Raw genomic sequence first — 25,854 nt, 5'->3', positions numbered from 1 at the left:
CTTTGCAGGAGAAAAAAATCCCACCATGGGGACAAGACGAGCATAGTGAGGGACAGCAGTTTACAACAAGCAGGGCGGATACAGAGCATCCTGCATCCTGGATGCTTGCTGCTGCTAAACCTCAGCCATGGAGACCCAACATGGGATTAGAGGAACTCTCAAGGCCCGCATGCTCCCCTTCCCCCTGCCAGGTTACATGTGTAGTTTGATTTGGTATGGTGGTACAGTAACTTTAACATTAACATTAACTTTACATATAAATGATTTGGGTTACAAATCCATGTTTTTTCTTCATTTGACACAGCAGGAAATATTGGAGGGATACAGGGAGAAATGCATAACCAATGTGTGTGATTTATGCAACTTGCAATGTGTAGAGTCTGCAGCTAAATAATTAAAAAAATATTGTTATATATAACTAGCCACGACAAAAAAACACAAAATCAACTTTTTTTAAATGCTCTAATTCTTTATTATTTTCTTAATACATGGATTTAGTTTCTTTCACAAATTTAAACATTGCACAAAATCTCATAAGGCTGTCACATTGTAAGACATTAAGAATAAATCTGACCTTATATATTATAAATTGATTGTTATATAATCTGAGGTCCTTGCAAAAATTGTTTTAGAGCCAAACCACTTTTTGGGAAACCCAAAAAACACCTCTAGACTCGTGCAAGAGTGCCATTATAAAAGAATGGCTTGTCTGTCACACAGTGACCTACGACCTCAGGTGTCCATCTCTGGATCTTGGGCTTGCCGTCCTGTCCCGGCCGGACAATGATGGTGCTTCTGGAAGACAACGAAGGGTCTTCATTGAAGAAGTTGAAGGGCCGGAGGAAGAAGCCCACGGCGTTGCCGGGTGTTGCCGTGTTGGGGATGTCTTCTGAATGAGGCACATGCAGGAAGCCCACTGTCACCCAGGCTACCAGGTCCTGCACAAAGGAGAGCAAATATTACATGAGAAGTTTTAGAATACGACACATTACAGGTGGGGTTTATCTACTTAAAAGTGCAAACAGAAGAAAATGTCAGCATTCGTGAGTTACCATCATGGTGAGTGACCAAAACTGATGAACAGATTCTTTGAGGAAAAGCAAACATAAACCAATGACGTAACCTCTAAAATACCCCCACCCCCGCAATGTAAACCACAGTTTTAGGAATCCATTTGAAACATCACAAAGGATGCTGTCCATTAGTGGATTGTGACTCATGCACCAGTACAAAAGGGGGCATTTAGCTTGAATCATCGAGAATCCCACAAATCTCGAAAACCATATAACAATATGGTGATTGAACTGTTACCGGGGTTGGTGATCATAAGATGCTATTGTATCATCTAATAACGTTCTGGATAGACTTATGCTCACAGATTTTGAAGTAATGAAGTGTTAATTGACATTAGTGTTTGAAAAAAAAGAATGGCTTTAAATGCAGAGCATGTCATTTCTGATACTAGGGTCTCTCAATCAAAACAATAATAAAAGACACCAGACTTATGGGAGTTGTCTTCATTAACAACCACCATTGAGATGAGAATCTATCTGACATGACTCAATCTGAAATTATGTTCAAAGACAAGTAGTGTGTAACAATGTTTTATTCACTTTACATTCATTCATGTTTATTTATGTTATGTAATTTCATTTTTAATAAATTGCCACATAATTAGAGCCTATTTGTGGTGGTAGGGGTGGAGGGGACCCAGACCTTCAGATTACGTTTCCATAGGAAAGCGAGATGGCGACGCACACGGACGCAGCAGCTCTCAGCTCTCGGTTTCGGTGTATGGTTTTCGTAATGGCATGGATGTTTTTGTGTGTACGAGTGTGTGTGAGTGAGATAAAACACACCTACACCCCAGCTACCACGCCACCATAAACAAACAAATGCAGGCCCATCCAGATGGAGCCTTTATTGTGGCTGGAGACTTCAACCAAGCTTGCCTTAAGACTGTGCTCCCTAACTTTGTACAGTACGTACAGTGCTTCACCAGAGGGAAGAACACATTAGACCATGTTTATTCCAACCTGAAGCAAGCCTACAGGGCAGTACCCCTCCCACACCTGGGCATGTCAGACCATCTCTCACTGTTCCTGGTCCCTGCATACACCCCCCTCAGGAAGAAATCCAAACCTGCCACAAAGAATATTAAAATATGGCCTGAAAGAGCACTCTCTCAGCTTCAAGATTGCTTTGAGCGCACTGAGTGGAGCATATTGGATCATCTCGATCTACAGGAGCACACAGAGACTGTTCTGTTCTACATAAATATATATACCCCAACCAAAAACCATGGATGACATCGGATGTCCGGACACTCCTGAGAACCCTGAACTCTGCCTTCAAGTCAGGTGACAAAGAACAGTACAGCGTGGCGAGGGCAGAGCTGCGGAGAGGCATCAAAACTGCTAAGTGGAAGACCACCCCGCCAACAACAACCCTCAGCACAGGCTCCCCCCAGAGCTGTGTGCTGAGCCCTCTTCTGTATTCCCTGTACACGTATGACTGCAAACCCATCCACCCCTCCAATACCATCATTAAATTTAATTAAAATTAAATTTGCGGATGACACTACGGTTATCGGCCTCATCAGTGGAGGGGAAGAGACTGCATACAGGGACGAGGTCAACAGGCTGGCAGGTTGGTGCTCTGAACACAACCTGCTGCTCAACACCAGCAAAACTAAGGACATGGTCAAAGACTTCAGGATACACAAGGGGGAACCATCCCCACTGAGCATCAACGGGGACTGTGTTCAGCGGGTGTCCTCCTACAAATTCCTCGGGACATATATAGCCGAGGACCTCTCTGCCAACACATCCGCGGTGGTAAAAAAGGCCTGACACGACTCCACTTCCTAAGGATACTCAGAAGGAACCATCTGGAGGAGAAACTGTTAGTGGCCTTTTCGATTTCAATTTCATTGTATACTTGATGTGCAATGACAATAAAGATTCTTATCTTATCTTATGCTCCAGCTCACGTTCTGCTATCCACTGTATGTGTACAGTATGTACTTTGAGCACTGCTGTTCAGTGAACTCGTTAGGGGCCGAATTTTATTTTTTATTTTTGGAATCTTTGTTTTGTATCTACATAAAACAATTTATTTTATGTGGATGAATTTGTAATTTATCAATTTTACCATTTGTTATAATTTCTATTGCTGGTCAGTTAGGAACAATAGTAAAACTGAACTACTGGCAAAACACTTGAGAGAATTAGATGTTGGAAGTAGGGGTGCAGGGGATGCTAATAAATAAAGTCTAATGATTCATATTTCACATTCAAGTTCTGATCAGTCAGGAATAGGCATGGTTTGAAATATAAATAGCTATTTACAAACTGTGTGGGCTAAAACACAAGAAGCCTAATTTCCCTTTACAATAATTCACCACATTTACAATCAGGGAGGCAAACTCATAAAAATATGCAATAATTAAGATCTGTAAATATGATGGAATAGTGGCATTAAAATGTGCCAGATGCCACCAAATTTGGGCTTTTATGGCCAAAAGAAACTAAATATATAACATAGGCCTAATTGTTTTTAGACATTATAATGCAGAAATGTCAGATATTATATTGTTATTATACCAGTTGAAATGGGTTAAAGGACATCTTGGAAAATAGGTTTGCTTACGTTCATTTCAAGAACATTGAAATCAATCAAATGTCCTTCATGAGCATTGTGGACAGAAACTACTGTTCCTATTGACTTGTCTTCTTCTTGTGGAGATGTGTGACATAGACATTAACAGGTGATGTAGATGTGTGTCTAATATTAATGTACTACTGTACCTGGTTGACTATGTCTTCATTGTTGCGGATGTAGTCCTCAAAGGACACAACAGGTTCCCATGGGTCACACTGGGTGTATATGCTGCTGCTGGTGGCTTCACTATCTTTATGGCGAGTCACAGCCAGAGGATACCTGCGGAGAGACAATTTTTTTGTTCAGTTTGCCAGGTTATTCTACCATTTAGCATAGTAATCTCCCACTTGGTGTTTGGGAACACTAGCAGTTTTCCTGAGGCAACTTAAAACGACACCATAACTAGCTGCAACAGTAGCCACTGCTGCCACAAGTAGTACGACACTGGGGCATTTAAATCTGTTGATATCTGAGCGGTGAGGGGTACCACATTATTCTAACAAGAAACAGGAAACAATCAGAAAGAGGGAACAGTCTCTGACACAAGACAGAGATGGAGAGGAAAGGATGTGACATCACTTGCCATGCATATGGCTGATCAGATTACATGGCCGAAAACATCTGAACCCTCAGCAGCTGTGTGCTAAACTGTAGCTACTAACAGAGAGTTAATCTCCAAAGCCCACTGACTGAGTGTCTGGCAACAGGTAATGGTCTGACCTCAACAGGGGTGACGACTCAAGCCATGGCAACAGGCAGTGAGTTACTCATCATGTGAATATGTCCCACTGACATTACAATCCACATCCTCTTCAAACACTACAGAAAATACACTCTGATGGTTGTTAGTATCTAACTTGGCTCTGTTGATAACAATAAGTCACATATTGGAGAGCTGGCAAGCTACCGTAGTTCACTGAAGAGCTGATAAATAAAGTGAACTTTAATGTTTGTTTACTTTGTACCAGTAACCCTAATAATGTTAAAATATTTCCTAACTATTTACTTTGATAGCCCAGCAGTGATAGTCTACTATTAGGTAACAAATGACAATATTCAACTAAATGTTGCTGCACCTCTGTTGACTCTCTCTAACTCTGTTTTAAACTGATTTCTAACTCCCTCCAAATCCAGAAATGCTCAAATGCACAGAACCTGAAACTTACCGGATATCCCAATGTGTCTAAACATACCAATTATGACTGAATTTGGGGGAAGTATAAGATGTACAACAAGCCATCTGGAATGGTGGCAACAATAAAAATATGGCATATTGGGTTTAAATATTTTACTCCTACATCATGTATTTTTTCTAGCTATATAGGGATAAACATTTGTATTACCTTGCCCAACTAATGCCATTTTCCTCTCTCCAGCCTCTTGGAAGGACACTGTGGGCATGTGAGTTAAACTGAATCCGGTATCCCTTCTGGTGTCCCCATTTATTTTTCTCATTGGCATTGTAAAAATGCACATAACGGGGGAACTTTTTGCCAAAGCGGAAAGCGGCAGATCGCTCGGTCTTGTGCTCTGTTCTGTGGAGTTTGGGCTGGACGATGAAATGCTTTGGGCTCCAGGGATTGGTGAAGTTGACAAATTTCAGATCCATCGTCTCAAAGCTGTTCTCTCGCCCTGTGTCGTGAAGGCAAAGAGTTGTCAAGTGAAGTTAGATGTCAGGGCATAATTTGAGACAATATACAGAACATTTACGTTTGCATCAGAAGTCTCCATTGCTAGGATTAAGTTATTGAATTATGTATTGCAGATTGCCTTGATCTCAGATAGCCTTGACCACACATTTCAACAGAAGAGTCTCACAGGCTTGATAGGCTAAGCCACGTCTTTGTCTGTTTATGACTGGGTAAAGTCCAGAAAAACATTTTTATCTGGACTGGCAACAATAAAAGTCTCAAAGCTAAGTTTCTGTCCTACCTCATTTCACAGCCCTCAGCTTACAAAAACTCACTAAACAATTATTAGGATTGATGTAAACGGAATAATTAGTCACTTTGAAGACCACACTGGGAGCATACTTGTAACCCATTGTATTCTTCACAGAAATATTGTGTGATGGTTTCCAAACCCTATTATCAGTGTTTTTCCCTAGTTTTTTTATGACCATTTGCAACAATTAATGTCATACTCACTTTCAACATTTGTGCACAGCAACTAGAGTATGGGAAATAATTGTGGTTATGGAAAATAAATAATGGTTAAGATATGGTTACTACTTGCTACTAAAACATTTGGTTCAGGTTGGGGAAAGATTGTGGTTGTTACAGTAAATAAAAAGCAAATGTTAATTGTAGGGTGTGACAGGTCCGGTCTGGGACATAATTCGTGAGGTGCAGAATCATTCCATATTGCTGTAATTCATAGGATACCGGGTTTTCCACTGACTTTTTTTTTTTAAGTCATAGGTCAATAAAGAGATACTGCTTTACAATTATAACATAATACTCACCAGCAATATCCAGGTCCACTTTATAATGGATGAGGTGTGTGTGCAGGTTACCCAGCACATAGTTGTACACCTTGGTACCATAGTGAAGTCCGTTAGGTGTAAAGAAAGTGGCATGGATGTATCCGGTAGCGCTGACCTTTACCTCCATCACCCCATTCTGGTAGAAGAGGAAGTCCCAGATGTAATCATAGTTGTAAACCGTTGAGGTTGTCCGCAACACCAGCACCGTGTTATCCAGCCCTCCATAGAAGTTGTATCCACCCTTGAAGTCAGAGTTAAAATGCCTTCTTAAAGGCGTAGCAGTGGTCATCTCAAAGATACAGAGTGCATTTTTGTGGCGCACAGGTTTGTCGGTGTCATAGTAGTGGTAAAGGTCCACAAAGGTGGCAATTTCTGGACAGTCGATTCCAGGCGCCAGCTCGTAGGATAAGGTGCCCATTGCCCAACCAGCATCGATGTACTTTGTTTGCATGGCAGCGGGAGTATCACCAGAATAGAAGGCAATAGCTTCTTGGAGGCTGATCTCATAAGCAATCCTTTCTCCATTAAAACGAAGATCAAAGACTTGAAGCCCAGCGGATGAGCGGACTCGGTAGGCGAAAGACCATCCGGCATATTCAACAAAGTTGCGGTCAACTTCATAGCGAGGTCCCTGAGGCTCCACAAGCTTCGGACCATGGATATTAGTGCGAGTGTTGCTGTGGCCCCGGGGGATGTAGGTGGAGTAGAGGTCCTTGTCATCATGATCGGGCAGTTTGATCTTCTCCACACCTCCTGATTCATATTTTTCTATCAGTTCCTCAACACTGTCAAAGTACATGCTGTTGTACCAGACCTTCTCAACAGTCCACTTTTCTGGATCCAGATCATGGTGGTTGATCAGAACTTCGAACCCAACTGGGTGGATGAAATACCCCTCCACAAACTTCTGCAACATGATCCAGCTTCTCCTCTCACCTGGATCCAGCCCACGGGGAGCTATGTCTGAGAACGTCAGGCAGCGGTCAGAGCAGTTAGTGTAGGAAAACCCTCCTGTGGTCTCAAACAGGAGCTTGTGAGCTTTAATCGCAATCTTCTCGAGGAAATCATCAATATGGTCATACTCTACTGTAGAAATAGGCCTTGACTCAAAGCGGACAGGCCTATCACCCTTGAAAGTCTTGACTTCGTGGGTCTTTGGGGTCGGCAGAGGACTGACAATGTACTCAGTGATGTTGGGGTTGGTTTGGTTCCCGAACTGGATGATCACACGCGCTTGACGTGGGGGTTTGGCCTGTCCACGGTCCAGAGCTCTCAGGGCTTCATGCTTTCTTGGCAGATGGAGTTCTATCAGGAGGATGCTGTTTTTCATCAGAGTCTTGCTACGAGCATCAGTGAGCTCCAACTCTTGAATACCATGCAGGTAGGCCCGAACAGCTTTCATCTCACGTACTGTGAGGTCGGCAAACATAGGAGCGCCATGATGAGCCCAATCTCTTGATGTAGATGCACTACAACCAGCCAAGTAGACCAGCTGCAGTAGACAGAAAAGCCTCATGGCTGTAATATAATGACAAAACAATATCAAACATGAATTTAGTGGATGAAAAAGAAGAATTAGATTTATGTTACGAGAATTCATGCATATTTTTAACAGTTTGATTTAGGGAGTTTCGGAAAGAAGGAATTTAATTTACACTCTATTCAAACTATTTTATATCCTAAAGCAGGGGTCTACTATGCTTTTAGACCATGGCCCCTGTTGTGACACATACGTGTATCAATGTGATATAGATAGGAGATTTCAATGTATCTGCCTGGTGAGAGTCACAGACTCTCTCTCTCCTAGTGCTTCCCTCGGCTGTCTTCCTCACTGCTACACATAGACTCTCCCCCCTTCGTGCAAGCACTCAGTCGCACTACACAGCTGCAGACATAAAGACTGGCGAGGAGGCCATGCCCCAAAGATGAACTTTAGAAAACGTAACTTCAGCTAAAAATAAGCTGAATCAGCAATATGCCTCCAACAAGTGGAAATTCCCCAAAAGGAGGGTCTTAGACTCAAAGGTAAAAAGATTTTTTTTAGTCTAGGGTGAGGGTCACCCAATTTTTGTATTCATGAAAACAGCAACATTTCAAAGTGGCTTGTTTGATACATATTTATCCATGTAGCTCCATGTAGCTCTCTCAGTTTCGGCCCCTATTGCTAGTAGATGGGTCCCTCCCTGTTTAGTCAGCCAGACAATTTGAGCTGTAGCTTTAGAGACCGTGGGATTTCCCAAACTGAATAAATCCTGCCCACACATATAAACACAAAACTGCTTTGCTAGCTCCACCGTGTTGTAACTAAGACATCTGCTGAAAAAATAATTGTATTCATTAGCCTGATTGCCGTACTGTTTAGGTTAAAAACATCCAAAACACCGTACGAGAACATAGCGGACCAGACGCAAGCTTTTATTTTGAAAAGTCGAAGAACGCACCCCGGACAGCACCAGCCTGGGCATGGGACAGGAGGGCCCCAGGCTGCAGCCATACCCTACTCAAATATCCTTTAGTCCCGGTGATTATTTGTGAAATTGTGCAAACAGCGAGATGAAGGAGTGGTAGCATGCAAGCTCCCAAATTGACGCTAATGTTAGTGAGAAAATCTACTGAAATAGCCACCATAACAGAGGAGTGTGATGCGTAAGATGATAATGCAGAGGTTTAGTCACATTATGTCATGGCTGTACAACTATGCCAAGTGCAGACCAGTACAGAAGGCATCAATAAATTGTTGGGGAGGGTCATCCCTTTTGTTCCATATCATTTTGGAGGGTCATCCAAAATGTATTGCTGCCGAAGGGAGGGTCAGGTCTATTTTGACTAAAGATCTCAAAACTCCTCCGGTGACCCCTTAAATAAATAACAAACAGTCCCTAAGGATGCCTATAAATCTGGCCTTGAACCGCGGACCTATCATTTTTTTTCAACACCCCCTTAGCTGAAAGAGAGACGGAGCAGGGACCCCCTACTACATATTGTATCAAATTTAGTTGCATATTAAACTGGGCCAGATGGATGAAAATTGATGTACAGTATAGATATTCATGTATTATTTATAAATCATGTTTTGATGTTAAACATATGGAAGTCACAGTAAATCCCTAAGCTTAACTGAGTCTGTGGATGGCTACCATAGTGGCTTCCTTACCTATAGTAAACCTATCATCAATGTTGTTTTGTTTTCATGAATAGGTCGATTCATCTTTGCTAATAATATGTTGGATTTATGTTATTGTATATTTTCAGACATGGAAGAAAAAAAACTTTCCAAAAATGATCAAACAATAATTTGGACCCCTGTTGTAACTCTGAAGACCCCATAGGGGCTGCAGACCCCTTGTTGAAGATCTCTGGCCTAAAGAATCAAAAGCTAGAGTAATCTCTGTCCTGCAAAATTCCAAGAACATTAGGTCATTTTTCTTTCTCCCATTTCTTCTCTTCACAGCTGGATAAGCAATTGTTATTTTGACACTTTTCACTCTATTTGCTTTCATTATATCAGTCTCTCCTCTACTTCTCCACAGGAACACAAACGGTATGTATGAGCCTCTGTTATAAGAACTCACAGTCAACATGGTCTATCTCTATGCTCTTTGCTTGTCTTCCTGCACTGTTTTGACATGAACTTCCAAGATACTATTCATCTAATTCCAATATTCCCATAAAGTTCTAAAAGCAATTTGTCACATGCTTCAGAACTAATTAGCATTTATAACATTTTTACACAATAGCATTTATGTAATAATGTTAATAACTTTGGAGTTAAAAAAACATGCACTTTTGATTCAGGAACAAAGAAATGGACCAAGCTACTGTACCTGTAGTCGTCCTCCTGCTTCACGTGCTTTGTATAACAAGGGTGATCAGTCAGGTCCTCCTGCTTCAGCAATTGAAGAAACCTTTCTAATGGAAACAGGAATCACTGTACTGCAGCTAATATTTAACCACCTACTTTGCATTGACGGAGGCTGATGATTGGTCAACAGCAGGTTGTAAATATGATGAAATAACAGCTGCAGAAGGCAGGTTTATTTGGCAGTGCAGTGCAGTGCAAGTTGTGAATAAACCAAAGACATTTTTTAATAAAAGGAAGTGTCAAACAAAAGTTTTCATATCTGATTTAAAGTGAGTGAGCAGATGTCAGGTTTGTTTAAAAACCTTTTTGGGGAGGTGATCAGTGTTTCTGCCAAGACTACCTTCATGCCAAGGCTAATTCGGGGGGTGGGGAGTTTTGAAAAAGCTGGACAGAAAGCTATCTAAGTGCAAAAACTGGTGTGTTTATTAAAGGTCCTATGACATGTTGCTTTTTGGATGCTTTTATCTAGGCCTTACTGGTCCTCTAATACTGTATCTGAAGTCTGTTTTATATAGGCCTTAGTGGTCCCCTAATACTGTATCTGAAGTCTCTTTTATATAGGCCTTAGTGGTCCCCTAATACTGTATCTGAAGTCTGTTTTATATAGGCCTTACTGGTCCTCTAATACTGTATCTGAAGTCTGTTTTATATAGGCCTTACTGGTCCCCTAATACTGTATCTGAAGTCTCTTTTATATAGGCCTTACTGGTCCTCTAATACTGTATCTGAAGTCTCTTTTATATAGACCTTAGTGGTCCCCTAATACTGTATCTGAAGTCTCTTTCCCGAAATTCAGCCTTGGTGCAGAATTACAGCCACTAGCGGCAGTCCCACAGTAGGCGGCTGCATATATGAAAAAAAAAACATAACCCTAAAAAAATTCTAACAAAAGGTTTCTCAGCTGGTTTTTGTAGTATTAGGTGTCCTTAATAACATACTAAAAGTTTACCAAAGTTTGACTACTAGAAAGGTGTAATTTTCAAGATGGGCAGGACACCCTTAAAAAATCCTAAGTCCTTCAATATTTGACCCAGCCAAGTAATCTTGGTGTGTAACCCCATGTTGTCTGGGTCTATGAATCCATTGGACTTGTCTAATTTGCACTGACACGATTACATACTTATGGAATACATGATTTTGTGAGATTACTGTAAGGTTGTTTGGGGTGAACCAGAGATGTAAACGGTTTAGCCTATGTCATGTAACTCCTACTCAGTATGTGTTTTTGGACATACCATTTTTTTGCTTAAAAACAGACTTGACATTAAATGTAAAAGTTATTTAACCAGTACTGGGCAGGCTGGGTAGCTCTGACCTTGTCATCGAGCAGACATTGATGTGATCCTTGAAAAGCAGTAGAGGCTTGACCCATGGAGGTGGAATGACTGAAGAAATGCGAGCATTGTGGACCATGTCTACACCCATCACATCTGAATACAACAACGCCATGCAGGAATTCAATGACCTCACCTACACGACCAGCGAGCAGCACCGAGAATCCTCAGAAGCAAGGATGAAAAGAGATCCCTCTGATCTAGAAAAGACCAAGGAAAAGCACACCATTCTCTCCAGACCCATCTCTGAGAAACATTCTAACTGGTGTTGTTGCCAAAGAGGAGGTGAATGTGCATGAGTTTGAGACTGTTGGCAATGAGATCATTGAAAAGATGATTGGAAAACCCGTTTTGGAATATCCTTCAAACGGAAAGACCGGGCAAAAACCCCTGCAGATGACCACCATCAAAGTTGCCCAAGATCGAACCATTGATCCTGCTTTGTTGTTCCAACGGTTCCTGATCATGTCGAAAACTCAATTTTCACTGGAAGATGTAATGAATAAAGCCAACAAGCCCCAACTAGCACAGGCAGTTACTGAGTTCTCAAGAAATCTAACAAAACTATCCTCAATTCCATCCAGGATAGTTTTCACTGGACGAGGTAATGAGCTATGAGCTCTGCTCATGTCCTGCAGCCCTGTTCGTAGGCAAGTAAATCTTCTGTAAAGCCACCAAGCCCCAACTAGAGCAGGCAGTCACTGAGTTCTTAAGCAAGAAATCTAACAAAACTGTCCTGGATTCCACACAACAGTCGTTTTTGATGGTTATAGCCTGTGGTGGAATGTAACGAAGTACAAATACTTTGTACTTAAGTACATTTTTCAGGTATCTGTACTTTACTTAAGTAGAATCAATAGTGCATACATTTTGCAGCAATTATCTATACTTTGTACTCCACTACATTTCTACAACGTTCCGTTACATTTTCTGATCAGTTTTTCTCCCTGCCAAAACGTCTTCCTGACCGTCACACTATGTCTCACCAGTGAAGTTTGGTTGCCATTGATACTGTATATATGGGACTGATCCTTCATCGGCTTCCAAGCCGGTTCCGGTGCTCCAGAGCCCGGGTGCAGCGCTGCTGACCCTCGGTAATACAGCCTCCGGTAAAAGTGAAAATGTTTTTTTTTTTTTTTTAATTATTCCCGTTGTTAAATCATAGTTGCCATCTATTTCTCTCCACAGCGTCGTTTACTCCTCTGCCAGGCTGCGTAAGACGCGTTCATATCTTATTTATTTGGCTGGACCTCTTCACATCTCCTCCCCATTTTCGCTGCTTCACACACTTTATTTGCTTACGCTTCTATGGTTATGGAAAATAAAACCGTCTTAAAATACATCCAGGAATAAAACCAACCGCATTTAGATTCTAACAACATATTTCCGTTTTATGCTGGTTAGGATAAGAACTTTTTTTAAAAGCCAGGCCTTGTTTGTGGTAGTGGACAGTATGGATACTGTCGAAGCTCAGCATCAAAATAACTGAACCACCCGTTTGTAAATCACGGGTCGCTAGACACAGCGCCCTCACTGACCAAGGTGCAAACTGTCTCTGGTTATTTGTACTTTTACTTAAGTACTGAGATTCAGTACTCCCTCCACCACTGGTTACACCGAAGGTCCTTCCATCAAAGACAATACACATCAGAGACGTGGTGAAAACACTCACCCCATCGTTAACTTCAATGCAGAGACTGAGTTTGTGGGAAGAAAGGATGATTTCCTTTCCAGATCTTGCAACAAACAAGGACTTATCAATCTTATGACCGCATCAGGTGATGCAGACGTGGACATTGTCAAAGCTGCAGTCAAGGCCTCAGAACATCAGCCCAAAACCTTGATAGGGGAGGGTACAGACTTACTCATTCTTCTGCTCTACTATGCTGGGACGAACAATAGAGGCCTCTATTGTCATTCAAAGCTACTAAGCTACTAAAGTGTACAACATCAGTGAGATGAAACAAGTCCTGGTAGTGACTTGTGTTCCCAGTTGCTGTTTATTCATGCCTTCACAGGATGTGATACAACTTCCCGCACTTTTAGTGTTGGCAAATTCCAGAAAGCATTCCAGAAACTTGTGAATGGTGAATCAACCATCCAGTCCTGTGCAAATGTGTTTCTGTTCCCACAACAAGCAAGGAATGTCATAGAGGACCATGGGACCAAGGCAATGGCAGTGTTGTTTGGCGGAAAGAGTACCGATTCACTTGCCTTTTTGCGCTACAACCTTTTTAGCAAGAAAATCGTTACCGCCAAATCATTTGTTACCCCATAACGTCTGCCTCCAACTGAGTCCTCAACCAAATACCACTGCCAAAGAGTTTACTTCCAGATCATGGTGTGGACTGGAAAGGAAGGTGACATGAACACAGTGGATTGGGGATGGAAACTGGTGGACAACCGGTTCCTGCCAGTTATGACCAGTAAGACTGCTGCCTCGACCGAACCCGATGGGACTGACGGGTTCGGTCGGGTTTGGTCTTAATTTCTATCATTTTACATGGGCTCGGGCCGGGCTCGGGCTTGTGCTCCAGGAGAATGTATAAATGACTCATTCTTGACGAAAGACAAAAGAGCTGTGTGCGTGCGGCGTAGTCTCTTTTTTCTTTCTCTCCCCTTTCTGTCTAGTGTTGCGTGTGCCCGCTCGCTGTGTGAAGCGCGTGTCCGCGCTATTCTCCGACATGTACTCTAATCACTGCTGATAGATGGCCTTTTGTTCAGTCGGGCTGTAAACGGGTTTGGGCTTTTAAAAAGCGGTCAATCAAAATATACTTGTCGGGCTTGGGCCGAATTCTGTCGGGCTCGGTCCTTTTCGGGCCAAACTTTTAAGGCCTGATTACAGCTCTAATATGGACTACCATGCATGCCTGCTTGTGGACCATGTCAAGTTGGGAATTGTGAGAATCACTATTATCAACCTCTATGGGAGGAAGAGTGTGACGACTAATGGGAAGGTCACAGTGCAAAAAAGTATAAAAAATAAACCAGAATAAGAGGAAACAACTGAAGAAAATAGAAAAAGATATGTATAAATAACAAAAGTATTAAAAAAGTATTATAAACAAAAGGCAAAAAAACCAAAACGCATTATAAAAAATATTTTAAAAATCTGTAAAAAAAATAAAACACAAAAAATAAAAGGGGTAAGCGGTACTGAGCCTTCACGTGGAAGCCCTATTTTGACTAATTTTACAGTACCACACAGTTCTAATGAATTTATTCAAACGATATGAGAAGGAGGAGAAATATACAATTACTTAAGGGAAATTGTATTATTAAATTGTATGTAATTGTGTTCACCCTTATTTTTGTAACCAATTGCTTTAATATAAAATTGTACTTTTAATCACTTATCTATCATGAAAATATGTTAATTAGAATATTAGATGGCCAAAACATGTATCAGGCACCAGTATTCCTGGTCTGGGAGGAATACAAAGGAGTAATGGTCATTTTAAGGACCTGACAGCAGCCATTTTGAAAATGGGGCCTTTGTTGGAGTCAAACTTTGGTAAACTTTTAGTATGTTTTTAAGTACATCTGATACTACTGTAAACCACTGAGAAATCTTTTGTTAGAATTTTTTTGTGGTCAAGCCATATTTGCAGCTGACTACAATGAGCTTTCCTTAGTTCGTGCCATTTCTGTGTCTGTAGCTAGCAGCTAAATGCTGTTGAGGAGGAGAGAGGGGGGGCAAGGTGGAGGGTGGGGGTGTGGCCTTTACCAACTGCCATGCTTTGCTTGTTTGCAAGCCATGATGTCTCTCTCTTTCTCATGGGTGGGCCAAATTCTCTGGGCGGGCAAAGCAGAGAAAGGGGAGGTAACCTTTCTCCTTATGACGTCACAAAGGGAAGATTCCAGATTGGCCCATCTGAGCTTTCATTTTCTCAAAGGCAGAGCAGGATACCCAGGGCTCGGTTTACACCTATCACCATTTCTAGCCACTGGGGGACCATAGGCAGGCTAGGGGAACTCACATTAATGTTAAAAAACCTCATAAAGTGAAATGTTCATGCCATGGGACCTTTAACAAAACAAAAAAACATACTCAAACAACGGGCACAAACTTTGCAGGACCCATCTTTCGGGGAGAACATTAAAGGGCCCCTGCCACTTGGCCAGCAGCTTGTTGTCTGTGGTTGGAAGAAGCAGCAGGACATCTTGCCCTGGCTGGAAAACTCTATCCTTTGCCTTCTTATCAAATGAGTCTTTTGCCTTCTCTGTGCTACCTCCATGTTGGCCCATACCAGAGTTGTCATCTGCTCCATCTTTTCCTTCATTTTCATGACATAATGAAAGACCGGGATTGGCTGTGGACTGCTCAGCGGCCCCCAGGTTTCTCTAAGAACATTGAGTGGTCTTCTCACTTCACCTCTAGTACAAAAGTTCAAAGGGCAAGTAATAGGGTTGGGTACCGAACCCTGTACTTTTACCGGTACTGACTGAATCACGTCGGTACTACCGAGTATTGGTTCACGTAAAATCAAACGTGCCAAATTTTGGTACCTGAGAGTAAGCGCAAGATTATCTGTCCTCTCTACATATTGACAGAGAGCACACACGTTGTGGTGCGGACGGAGTAAACTATGTCGGCTCTGCAGTTTTGTTGAAGTCGCTCAAAGGTGTTTTTTGCCTCCAACGGCGCCTTCAAGCCCGCTAGCCCTAACCTTAACCCTAAATGTAACCATTGCCGCGCTGCCTGGGAGGAGACGTTGGGGGCAAAAAACACCAAAGACCGTTGAAGTCACAGTGAGTCACGGCAATGCCGATAAAGCGGTTTCAGGTGTGATTACAGTTTTTCAAAACTTCATGCAGACACCTTTCACGGTGCTGTTGACATTACACTTCCTCTGAGACGAGCAGGCACAACTTATAATGTTGGGGGTCTGGGGGTCCACCCCCTGAAAATTTTGAGCATTAAGCACTTAATTTCCTGCATTCAGGTGAATTTTTATGCACCTATTTCTACCTTTTTCTGAATCAATTTATGCTGGAAATATCTTTATGTAAAGGGAAACATAGATTACAATCCAAATATAAAAACATAATGGAATATAATGCAGTAAGGCTCTCAGGCATTCTGTATTGCTTTCATCTATTTATTGTCCTGTAGATCAACTTTTCTAATTATATCTGAGTCAGCACACATGTAGCCTAGGCATCATTTACTACTCCTTATGTGTCCTTTGTTGGGGAAGTAACCTCCTTAAATGTGCATATGACATTTATTCACCTCAATGATACATTAATTCATTTTAATGAATTAATAAACCCCTGGGGCCTCATTTATAAAACCTGTTACACAAGAAAAAGTTTCCTTGCAAAAGTTGGGATTTATAAAGATTTTCCATGCGTAAAAATGTGCCCAGTTTTCCACAACCTTTTGACCATGCGTGAGATCGTGTGTAATGATCCAAAGGTTTTGTAGACTGTGTTTTAGTGAACTCTGATGGTATCCCCGTTTTATGAACCCAACCCAGTTTTTGTTTTCCTGAACCCAACAATCCCGTTCTTTCCAAGCCGACCCAGAGCCGGTCGCGGCGCCCGGCAAGGTGCTGCCAGCAATGGGGAGAGGCAGGGGATACTCCCACACCGTGCTCTCCCCTGCCTCTCCCCGTGAAATGCGCCCCGTACAACGGGGAGAGGAAGGGGATCCTCCCACACCGTGCAGCTGACGCTAAAGGAGACTTTTAGCGTCAATAAGAACGACAAAGGCACCTGACCAAACGTCTGTATTTTACGAGATGGGAGTGAGAATCTGTTGATGTGAGCACACTCTAAATTTTAATAATAAAGACATATTATACTATTTATTATTTCTTCTAACTCAAACTCATTGGCCTTGGCTCATTTTCTGTGAAGAACATAAAAAATAACTTGTTTTCAATGACTGCACACGGTACACCCCCCCTACACATAACTATTACATATGAGGTGTTCGGGTCTACTGGACCCGAGTGTAATAATTGTAGGTGCTATGAAACTTAACTGTGTCCTCCTCCTAACTGTGTGTGTGTGTGTGTGTGTGTGTGTGTGTGTGTGTGTGTGTGTGTGTGCGTGTGTGTGTGTGCGTGTGTGTGTGTGTGCGTGTGTGTGTGTGTGTGTGTGTGTGTGTCTGTATGTGTGTCTGTGCCTTATAATTAATATTTATAATAATTGAATTTCCTTGTTTTCTCACAAAAAACAAAAATGATCATATGATCATAAATGTGATCTCACAGAGGTAAATGGCAAATATGAACCATAAATGATGTATATATCATTGGTAATTGAGCTAAATCTGTTAAGTATTAAGGCTGTGTAACAAAAATATGAACACCACACAAGGGTTAAGGCTTCCAAACAGGATTTTGTTTCGGTGTTCTACCTCTGTTAGGAGCACCTCGATCTCACAATCACTGAATCGTGTTTTTTTCCCCATTTTTCTGTTTCATGATTGGTCATCAAGGGCTTCTTTACAAGGCTGCAATATTTCATTTCATTTCATTTATTTTTATTTCAAACAAAACTAAAAATACATATACACATACAGCATGTAACTATATATACATATACATACATATGCATATACATACAAATACACATGCTGTACGGGGCTCCGGTTCATCCAGTCTCACCTAGAATGTGAACACCGTTCCTAAATCTGCCTACAGTTTTTATCATGCCAGCCGCTCCTCTCTGGGCAGGTCATCCCCCCAGCAACCGGTTTCTGTATCCAAGGTGGAGCTATGATTCATCCTCCAGATATTCCTTTTAATTATATTTTAACTAACGGGCAAGCTGAAACATTCTGTGTTGACTCAGACATTCTTAAATATGTGATGAGATGCTTTATGCCTCTTCACCCAACCTTTAGTCTAACACATGAGATTAGCATGATTATTGTCAGTGATTATTGTCAGATTATTCCTTCACATATCAGTGGCATTTCTTTTTCCTAATATGGAGAGAACAAGCATTAGGCTCATCTCATTTCCCTGCATATTTTGCAATCCCTAATAATATAATGCATAGACATGAGCAGACACACCTTTCAGTGTTCCGAAGAAAACAGAGCCCTGCACAAGCATTTTATCAGTAGTACTTGCATCAACCCTTCCTCTAAGCTCGTTCCAGTGTAATTCTGGTTATTTTCCACTTAGGCCTTATCTTTCAAGATCCTGTCAACATGGCGCTTTATTGTGCTTAAAATTTCAGCACGTTCACACAAAAAAAGATAAAACACAATCCTTTCAGCAAAGCACAAATGGGACCTACTGACCAAGCTATCTACGGTCTCAGACATTTACACGTTCTTGTAGATGTTATTTTAACTTGCTGGATCTAATTAGTAGGTAGATTATCCAAATAGTCTGATATTGGATTAAGATGAATTTACAGTAACTAGTACAGCGCCCGTTGAAAATGTGCCTGTTTGGAACAGGCTGATTGCTTGGCCTTTGTTAGTGCTGCTTGTAGAATTCTTCAAAACCAAATTGTACCCCAAAATTACTTACAGAAGGACCCCAAACCACTTAATATGCAACTCCCCTGTATAGCCTACTACTGACTTACAGTGTAGGCTAGAGAGAGAGAGAGAGAGAGAGAGAGAGAGAGAGAGAGAGAGAGAGAGAGAGAGACGTTGTCTTGTGTCATATGATCGTTAACAAATTTAACACTTCAGCAGAGGTGTTCATTTCCATACAGGTATTTTGACGACGGTACTGTTGTTAGTGTTGTAAGTTAGCAGTAGACTTAATTGGTCATGGATTACTAATTTTCAGTTAAAAAAACGACAAAGAAAAAAACAGTTACGTTTCAAGATTTAATATAAACATACCCTTCTATTGGTAATTATCTTACTGCTAAATGTAGCTACATAAACATATGATGCATAGTTACAGATTAAACTACTAAGCAGTATTTAAAGCAGTTAAAATCAGCTCCACCTCAAATAACTAGGCTACAACATTGAAATTACTATGACACATGTCTCCTCCTTTCTGTATTGGTCAAGTGTTGTTTCTTTCATCTTTTGAACTGTATAATATTATGTATTATGGCTTTGTTTGATTTTTTGTGTGTCCATTCCTCATGGTCACCCGACAAACTGACATACACGTGTTAGGTTTGATATCCCCCGTCTTTATCCTTAAACATTGTCTGTATGTCATCTGGTAAATCATTTAGTAATACACTTGTACTTTAAACATAAGTTGTGCAGTTTTAAATTTGGAAATGTTCATAAATTTCAAAGATTGTGATTTCAAAAACAGATGATTAGTGTGCTCATGATACCCCACATGATTTATTATCCTGATTGCCATGGACAATGTTAGGCCTATTTTAGGGGGGCTAAAGCTACCCTAAAATGTTCCTAACCCCCCCCCCCCCCCCCCCCCCTCTAAAAAATAATTAGATTTAGATTTTTTTTTTTTACAGTGCATTCTGTATTTCACTACGTTGAATCAATCTTCCTTCACTATTCATCTGTGTGTGTCGGTGTGACGTCCCTGTTAATTGCTCTTGTTTGCAATATGCAAATCTTTCATAAGGAACTCTTGTAGGTATTTCCCCAAACTTCCACACAATAGAACAGATATGTTGAAATTAGTGTACAGTACAGAGTATGTAGTATTTTCTGGTTCAAGATGTATCTAGTTTTATTTAATATTCCAATGCTCTTGGCCATCTTGCACAGATACAGGGGAGGACTGGGACAAAATTTCAGCCCTGGCACTGTAGCCACACCAGCCCACATTACCTCGCCCATGCAGCCCCACCCACGGACACGTGCATTCACTAATTACATTTGTGTACAGATGGTGAAATAATATAGGCAGTACCTTATGTAACAGATTTTTAAACATTTAATGTAACTGGCAAACAATGCTTACTACTTTTTAAAGAGCACATGTTTATAACAAATGTACACATACTGTCTGTTTATGCCGTTTGTATGCTGTTACTGTCATTCTCTACAGTATGTTCTTTGTTGTCACTGTCTGTCTGTTTGATTGTCCGTATTTCTCTCTGTTGACACTGTACATATTGTCTGTCTGGTTCTCCAGCTTTTCATCTGTTTTAACTCTCTAACTCTGCAATTTTAAAATGTTGTTATGGCTGTCTGTGATTATACTTTAGGGTTTTTCCTTGCTCAGAATTGGCCTTTTGGAAATTTTGAGGATAAAATACTTTTATTCCTGCATTCTGATACATTTTTAGGCACCAATTTATGGTAAAAATGTCTATATTTATGGCAAGGAAATCACAAAATTCTGGTGGCAGGTAACAATTTAAAATACAAAATATAATAGATTATTATATTCAGTAGTCCAGTAAGGGTGCTTTCACATCTGGGACATGACCCCAAAGTCCAGTTGTTTAATTAGCATGAACAGGGCTTTATGGTCACTTTGTTCCCAAAGGAGCACATTTTGCTCCCAAGTTGAAAAATGTAGGGTTGACTTACATTGGCTACTGCTATTACTCCTAAATTGTACAATAACACAATCATGTTATGGATACAAAACGTTGTGAAGTGTAATGTTTTCTACATTCTATTGATCAAAAAGTATCAGTGACGTTGAATATAGCCTACAGTGTAATGGACCACCACAGTTCATGCATACATGTGAACCACGGATTCATTATAGAGTTTAACCTACATAGTGTAAAACTAAACAGTAAGTGAATGGGGCACAGCAGAAAGACGGAGCAGAACGACGCTGCTTGTTCAGGGTTTTCATGTGTAGCCTACTCCTATAGGCCTACACTTGGCATCAGGTGTTAAAACCAACTGTACCAAAACACCGAATTAGACTACTATTTAACGCGACAACGAGATGTTTTTAACCGGTATTTAATACTGATGCAGTCAGACGGCCGCGCGGACAGACAGCAGTCGGAGCTCCGGCGCCCGTCAGCAGCAGATTCTCGCTGCGCAGCCGATCCCCCAGAGCAGCATGATCACCGGGAGAGTCCGGTGTTGCACCGAAATCTGTGACCCGTCGTGATCTGTGTCCCTCCTGTTAAAAGCGTAGCGCCCCCCTCGGTGGTTAAGGTTAGGGACAAGGGTTTGGTTCAGGTTGAGGTAGGGGGACACCGACCTCGATGGGTCACAGATTTCGGTGTAACACCGGTACAGCCTGAACCCTGCAAACAGAGATCCCGTTTGCAGGTGATCTGCTTGATTTTGACTGAACGTCCCAATTTGAGTAACTTCTGATTGGGTCAGTCGGCCCATCTCGGGACCATGCCGGCCGTTGCTGACTGGCCAAATGCTTAATATTTATTATTATTTTTATTAATATAATTATTATTATAACCATAGTGAAATCGTGCAAGTGATAAAAACTCTCAGATTTTTACAGGCCGACCTCTGTGCTGTCTGCCTGTAAAGATAATTTATTTGTATATTAAAAAAAAAATCTGACCGGCCCACATTAAAAAAAAATGGTCCGGCCCCTCTGCATCTGGCAACTCTGGCAAATGCCAGAGGGGCCGGACCATTTTTTTTTTTATGTGGGCCGGTCAAATGTATTGTTGTGTAATATTAAGTATTTGGCCAGTCGCCAACGGCCAGCCTGGTCCCGAGATGGGCCGACCGACCCAATCAGAGGTTACTTAAATTGGGACGTTCAGTCAAAATCAAGCACGTCACCTTCAAACGGGATCTCTGTTTGCAGGGTTCAGGCTGTACCGGACCCTCCTGGTGATCATGCTGCACTGGGGGACCGGCTGCGCAGTGAGAAGCCGCTGCTGACGGGCACAGAGCTCCGCCGGAACTCCGACTGCTGTCTGTCCGCGCGGCCGTCTGACGGCATCAGTATTAAATTGAGTAATTCCCAGTTAAAAACGTCTCGTTATCGCGTTAAATAGTAGTCTAATTGGGTACAGTTGGTTTTAACGCCTGATGCAAAGTGTAGGCCTATAGGAGTACACATGAAAACCCTGAACAAGCAGCGTCGCTCTGCTCCGTCTTTCGCTGTGCCCCATTCACGTAGTAGTTTTACACTATGTAGGTTAAACTCTGCAATTAATAAATAATGTATGTATGAACTGTGGTGGTCCGTTACACTGTAGGCTATATTCAACATCACTGATTAAGTAGCCTAAGTCAATCTTACATTTTTCAACTTGGGAGCAAAACGTGCTCCTTGGGGAAAAAAAGTTACCATGAAGCCCTGTTCATGCTAATTAAACAACTGGACTTTGGGGTTAAGTGTTGTCGTATCCGGCCCATGTCCCAGATGTGAAAGCCCCCTTACTGGACTACTGAATATAATAATATTCCATTATATTTTGTATTTTCAATTGTTACCTGCCACCAGAATTTTGTGATTTCCTTGCAATAAATATTGACATTTTACCATAAATTGGTGCCTAAAAATGTATCAGAATGCAGGAATTGAAGTCTTTTACCCTCATAATTTCCTGGAGGAGGACCCCCAGACCCCCCTGCTTAATGTGTTCCCCCAAAGACCAATTCTGAGCAAGGAAAAACCCTGAAGTATAATCACAGACAGCCATATAAAACATTTTAATTAACAGATGAAAAGATGGAGAACCAGACAGACAATATGTACAGTGTCAACAGAGAGAAATACGGCAATCGAACAGACAGACGTGACAACAAAGAACATACTGTAGAGAATGACAGTAACAGCATACAAACGGCATAAATAATAATAATAATAATAATAAGTTTACTTGATATTGTCAGGGTTTTGGTATTTGTTCTGTTTTATTGTGTAGTCTTGTTTCTCTGTTTTGCTTGGTTTCCTGTTTTATTTTGTAGTCGGTCTTGTCTCCCTTGTCTTGTCTAACTTTCTTCCTGTCTTTGTTTGTTTCCCGCCTTTTTTGATTTGTTCCACCTGTTGTGTCACCTGCCTCTCGTTCCCTCGTTACCTTGTGTATTTAGCCTCTCTGTTTTCCCTTGTCTCTCATCGGATCATTGTTTGTGTCTGGTTTTGTTCCTGTCAGCACGTCGTAGCCTGTTCTGTTGTTTTCTGCCTGCTCCATTTTTGGACCGCCTTTGGTTTGCTCCTGTTTTTGTGTTTAATAAATCCTCGTGCTCATTACTCCTTCGCCTGCTCTCTGCATTTGGGTCCACCATCCTCGCTAACCTTGACAGAATGATCCGACCAACTATGGACCCAGCAGAATTCAAGCCAGTTTTTCATCCACTGGACTCGGATGGAAAACTTTTGATTGGGTTTTACCGCTCCCTCCATGAGGAGGACCCCGCCTTCGCTAGGCACCTTATGGAGGTACGTTGGCAGGCCACAGCACAGGAGTTTCGCCTCCCCGTCTCCATGCCTGTTTTTTGTCCTGAGCCTCAGCCGACCTGTGTACCTGAGCCTGAGCTAACCTGTGTATCTGAGCCTGAGCTGACATGCAACCCTTCTGTTCCCGAGCTGACGTGCAACCCTTCTGTTCCCGGGCTGGCGTGCAGCTCTCCTGACCCTGGGTTGACGTGCAGCTCTCCTGATCCCGGGCGTACGTGCAGCTCTCCTGACTCCGGGCTGACGTGCAGCTCTCCTGACTCCGGGCTGACGTGCAGCTCTCCTGACTCCGGGCTAGCTAGTAGCCTTTCTGAGCCCAGGCTAGCTAGCAGGCCCCCTGAATCCAGGCTAGCTAGCAACCTCCCTGAGCCCCGGCTAGCTAGCAACCTCCCTAAATCCAGGCTAGCTAGCAACCTTCCTAAATCCAGGCTAGCTAGCAAACCCCCTGAATCCAGGCTAGGTAGCAACCTCCCTGATTCCCCGCTAGCTAGCATCTCCCCAGAATCCAGGCTAGCTAGCAACCTCCCTGAGCCCCGGCTAGCTAGCAACCTTCCTAAATCCAGGCTAGCTAGCAAACCCCCTGAATTCAAGCTAGCTAGCAACCTTCCTGAGCCCAGGCTAGTTAGCAGCTCTTCTGAATCCAGGCTAGCTAGCAGCCTTCTTGAGCCCTGGCTGGCTAGCAGCCCCCTTGAGCCCAAGCTAGCTGGCAGCCCTCCTGAGTCCAGGCTAGTTAGCACTCTCCCAGATCCCAGGCTTGCTAGCAGCCTTCCTAGTGTCCCCAAGCTTCCTAGTTTCCCCGAGTTTCCTAGTGTTTCCGAGTTTCCTAGAGTTCCAGAGTTTCCTAATGTTTCCGAGTTCCCTAGTGTCCCCAGGTTGTCCTTGATCCTGGATCCCCGGCTGGCTAGCAGCCTTCCTGATCCCCGGCTGGCTAGCAGTCCTCCTAATCCACGGCTGACTAGCAGCCTTCCTTATCCCCAGCTGACTAGCAGTTTTCCTGATTCCCGGCTGGCTAGCAGCTTCCCAGAATCCCGGCTGGTTAGCAGCCGCCCCAAGCTTCGGCTGGCTAGCAGCCTCTTAGGTCCCCAGCTGGCTAGCTGCTCCCCAGATCCCCAGCTGGCTAGCAGCTGCCCAGAACCTCTGCTGACGTGCAGCCTTCCAGAATCTCCGCTGACGTGCAGCCGTCCAGAGTCTTCGATGACCGCTCTGCTAGAGTCTTCCAGTCGTCTAGAGTCTTTGATGACCGCTCTGCTAGAGTCTTCCAGTCGTCCAGAGTCTTCAATGACCGCTCTTCAAGAGTCATCGATGACCGCCCTTCCAGAACCGCCGCTGACGTGCAGCCTTCCAGAACCGCCGCTGACGTGCAGCCTTCCAGAACCGCCGCTGACGTGCAGCCGCCCAGAACCGCTGCTGACGTGCAGCCTTCCAGAGTCTCCGTTGACCGCTCTGCTGGAGTCTTCCAGTCGTCCAGACTCTTCGATGACCGCTCTGCTAGAGTCTTCCAGTCGTCCAGAGTCTTCGATGACCACTCTCCCAGAGTCTACGTCGACAGCTCCTCCAGAGTCCATGTCGACAGCTCTCCCGGAGTCCACGTCTACGGGCAAGCCAGAGGCCTTGCCGGTCTCCGGCGTCCAAGAGACTGCCCCTGAGGCTTTGTTGGTCTCTGGAGTCCCAGAGACCTCCCTAGTGACTTTGCTTTTGTTCTGCCCCCATGAGACTTTGCCTGTGGCGGTCAGGCCGACTCCTGCCCCTCGTGTCCTGTCGGCGGTCAGGCCGACTCCTGCCCCTCGTGTCCTGTCGGCGGTCAGGCCAACTCCTGCTCCCCGTGTGTTGTCGGCGGTTCGGCCGACTCCTGCTCCCCGTGTTTTGTCGGTGGTCCGGCCGACTAATGCTCCAGTTACCCTGTCGGCGGAGTTGCCGACTCCTGACCCTGTTGTCTTGTTGTCTGTTACTGATCCTGTTACCTTGTTGGCAGACCCTGACCCAGCTGACCCGTCACCTGTCTCCAGCCCAGCTGACCCGTCGCCTGTCTCCAGCCCAGCTGCCCCTTCATCTGCTGAGCCTGTCTGGCCACCAGAGGGGATTCGCCTTCGCCGCCGGTCTTCAGAAGGGATTCGCCCTCGCAGACGGCCTCCAGAAGGATTCTGCTTTCGCTGTCGCCCTCCAGAGGGGTTTCGCCTTCGTCGCCGTCCTTCAGAGAGGCTTCGCCTTCGCCGCCGGTCTTCAGAAGGGATTCGCCCTCGC

General features: G+C 43.1%; 1 protein-coding gene across 1 annotated transcript; it reads right to left on the bottom strand.

Annotated features, from left to right (window-relative positions):
* Positions 1–448: 448 nt before the first annotated feature.
* On the bottom strand, positions 449–10,151 carry aoc1 (amine oxidase copper containing 1). Its single transcript, XM_031298275.2, has 5 exons — positions 9,973–10,151; positions 6,128–7,666; positions 5,007–5,295; positions 3,810–3,942; positions 449–938 (listed from the first exon to the last, which is right to left on the bottom strand). The coding sequence occupies exons 2-5, from the start codon at positions 7,662–7,664 to the stop codon at positions 669–671; spliced, it is 2,229 nt and encodes a 742-aa protein (XP_031154135.1). The 5' UTR covers positions 7,665–7,666; positions 9,973–10,151; the 3' UTR covers positions 449–668.
* Between the last annotated feature and the right edge of the window lie 15,703 nt (positions 10,152–25,854).

Source organism: Sander lucioperca, chromosome 23 (assembly GCF_008315115.2).
Source record: "Sander lucioperca isolate FBNREF2018 chromosome 23, SLUC_FBN_1.2, whole genome shotgun sequence".
In the NCBI taxonomy this organism is placed as follows: domain Eukaryota; kingdom Metazoa; phylum Chordata; class Actinopteri; order Perciformes; family Percidae; genus Sander; species Sander lucioperca.
The sequence above is the reverse complement of the archived record's forward strand: the minus strand, read 5'-3'. Positions and strand labels throughout refer to the sequence as shown.

Excerpts from the sequence above, each read along its gene's own strand:
- aoc1 (XM_031298275.2), bottom strand. The coding sequence starts at position 7,664 with ATGAGGCTTTTCTGTCTACTGCAGCTGGTCTACTTGGCTGGTTGTAGT. Across the intron at positions 3,943-5,006 it reads AATGGCATTAGTTGGGCAAG|GTATCCTCTGGCTGTGACTC; the intron begins GTAATACAAATG and ends GTCTCTCCGCAG. Across the intron at positions 939-3,809 it reads ATGAAGACATAGTCAACCAG|GACCTGGTAGCCTGGGTGAC; the intron begins GTACAGTAGTAC and ends TCCTTTGTGCAG.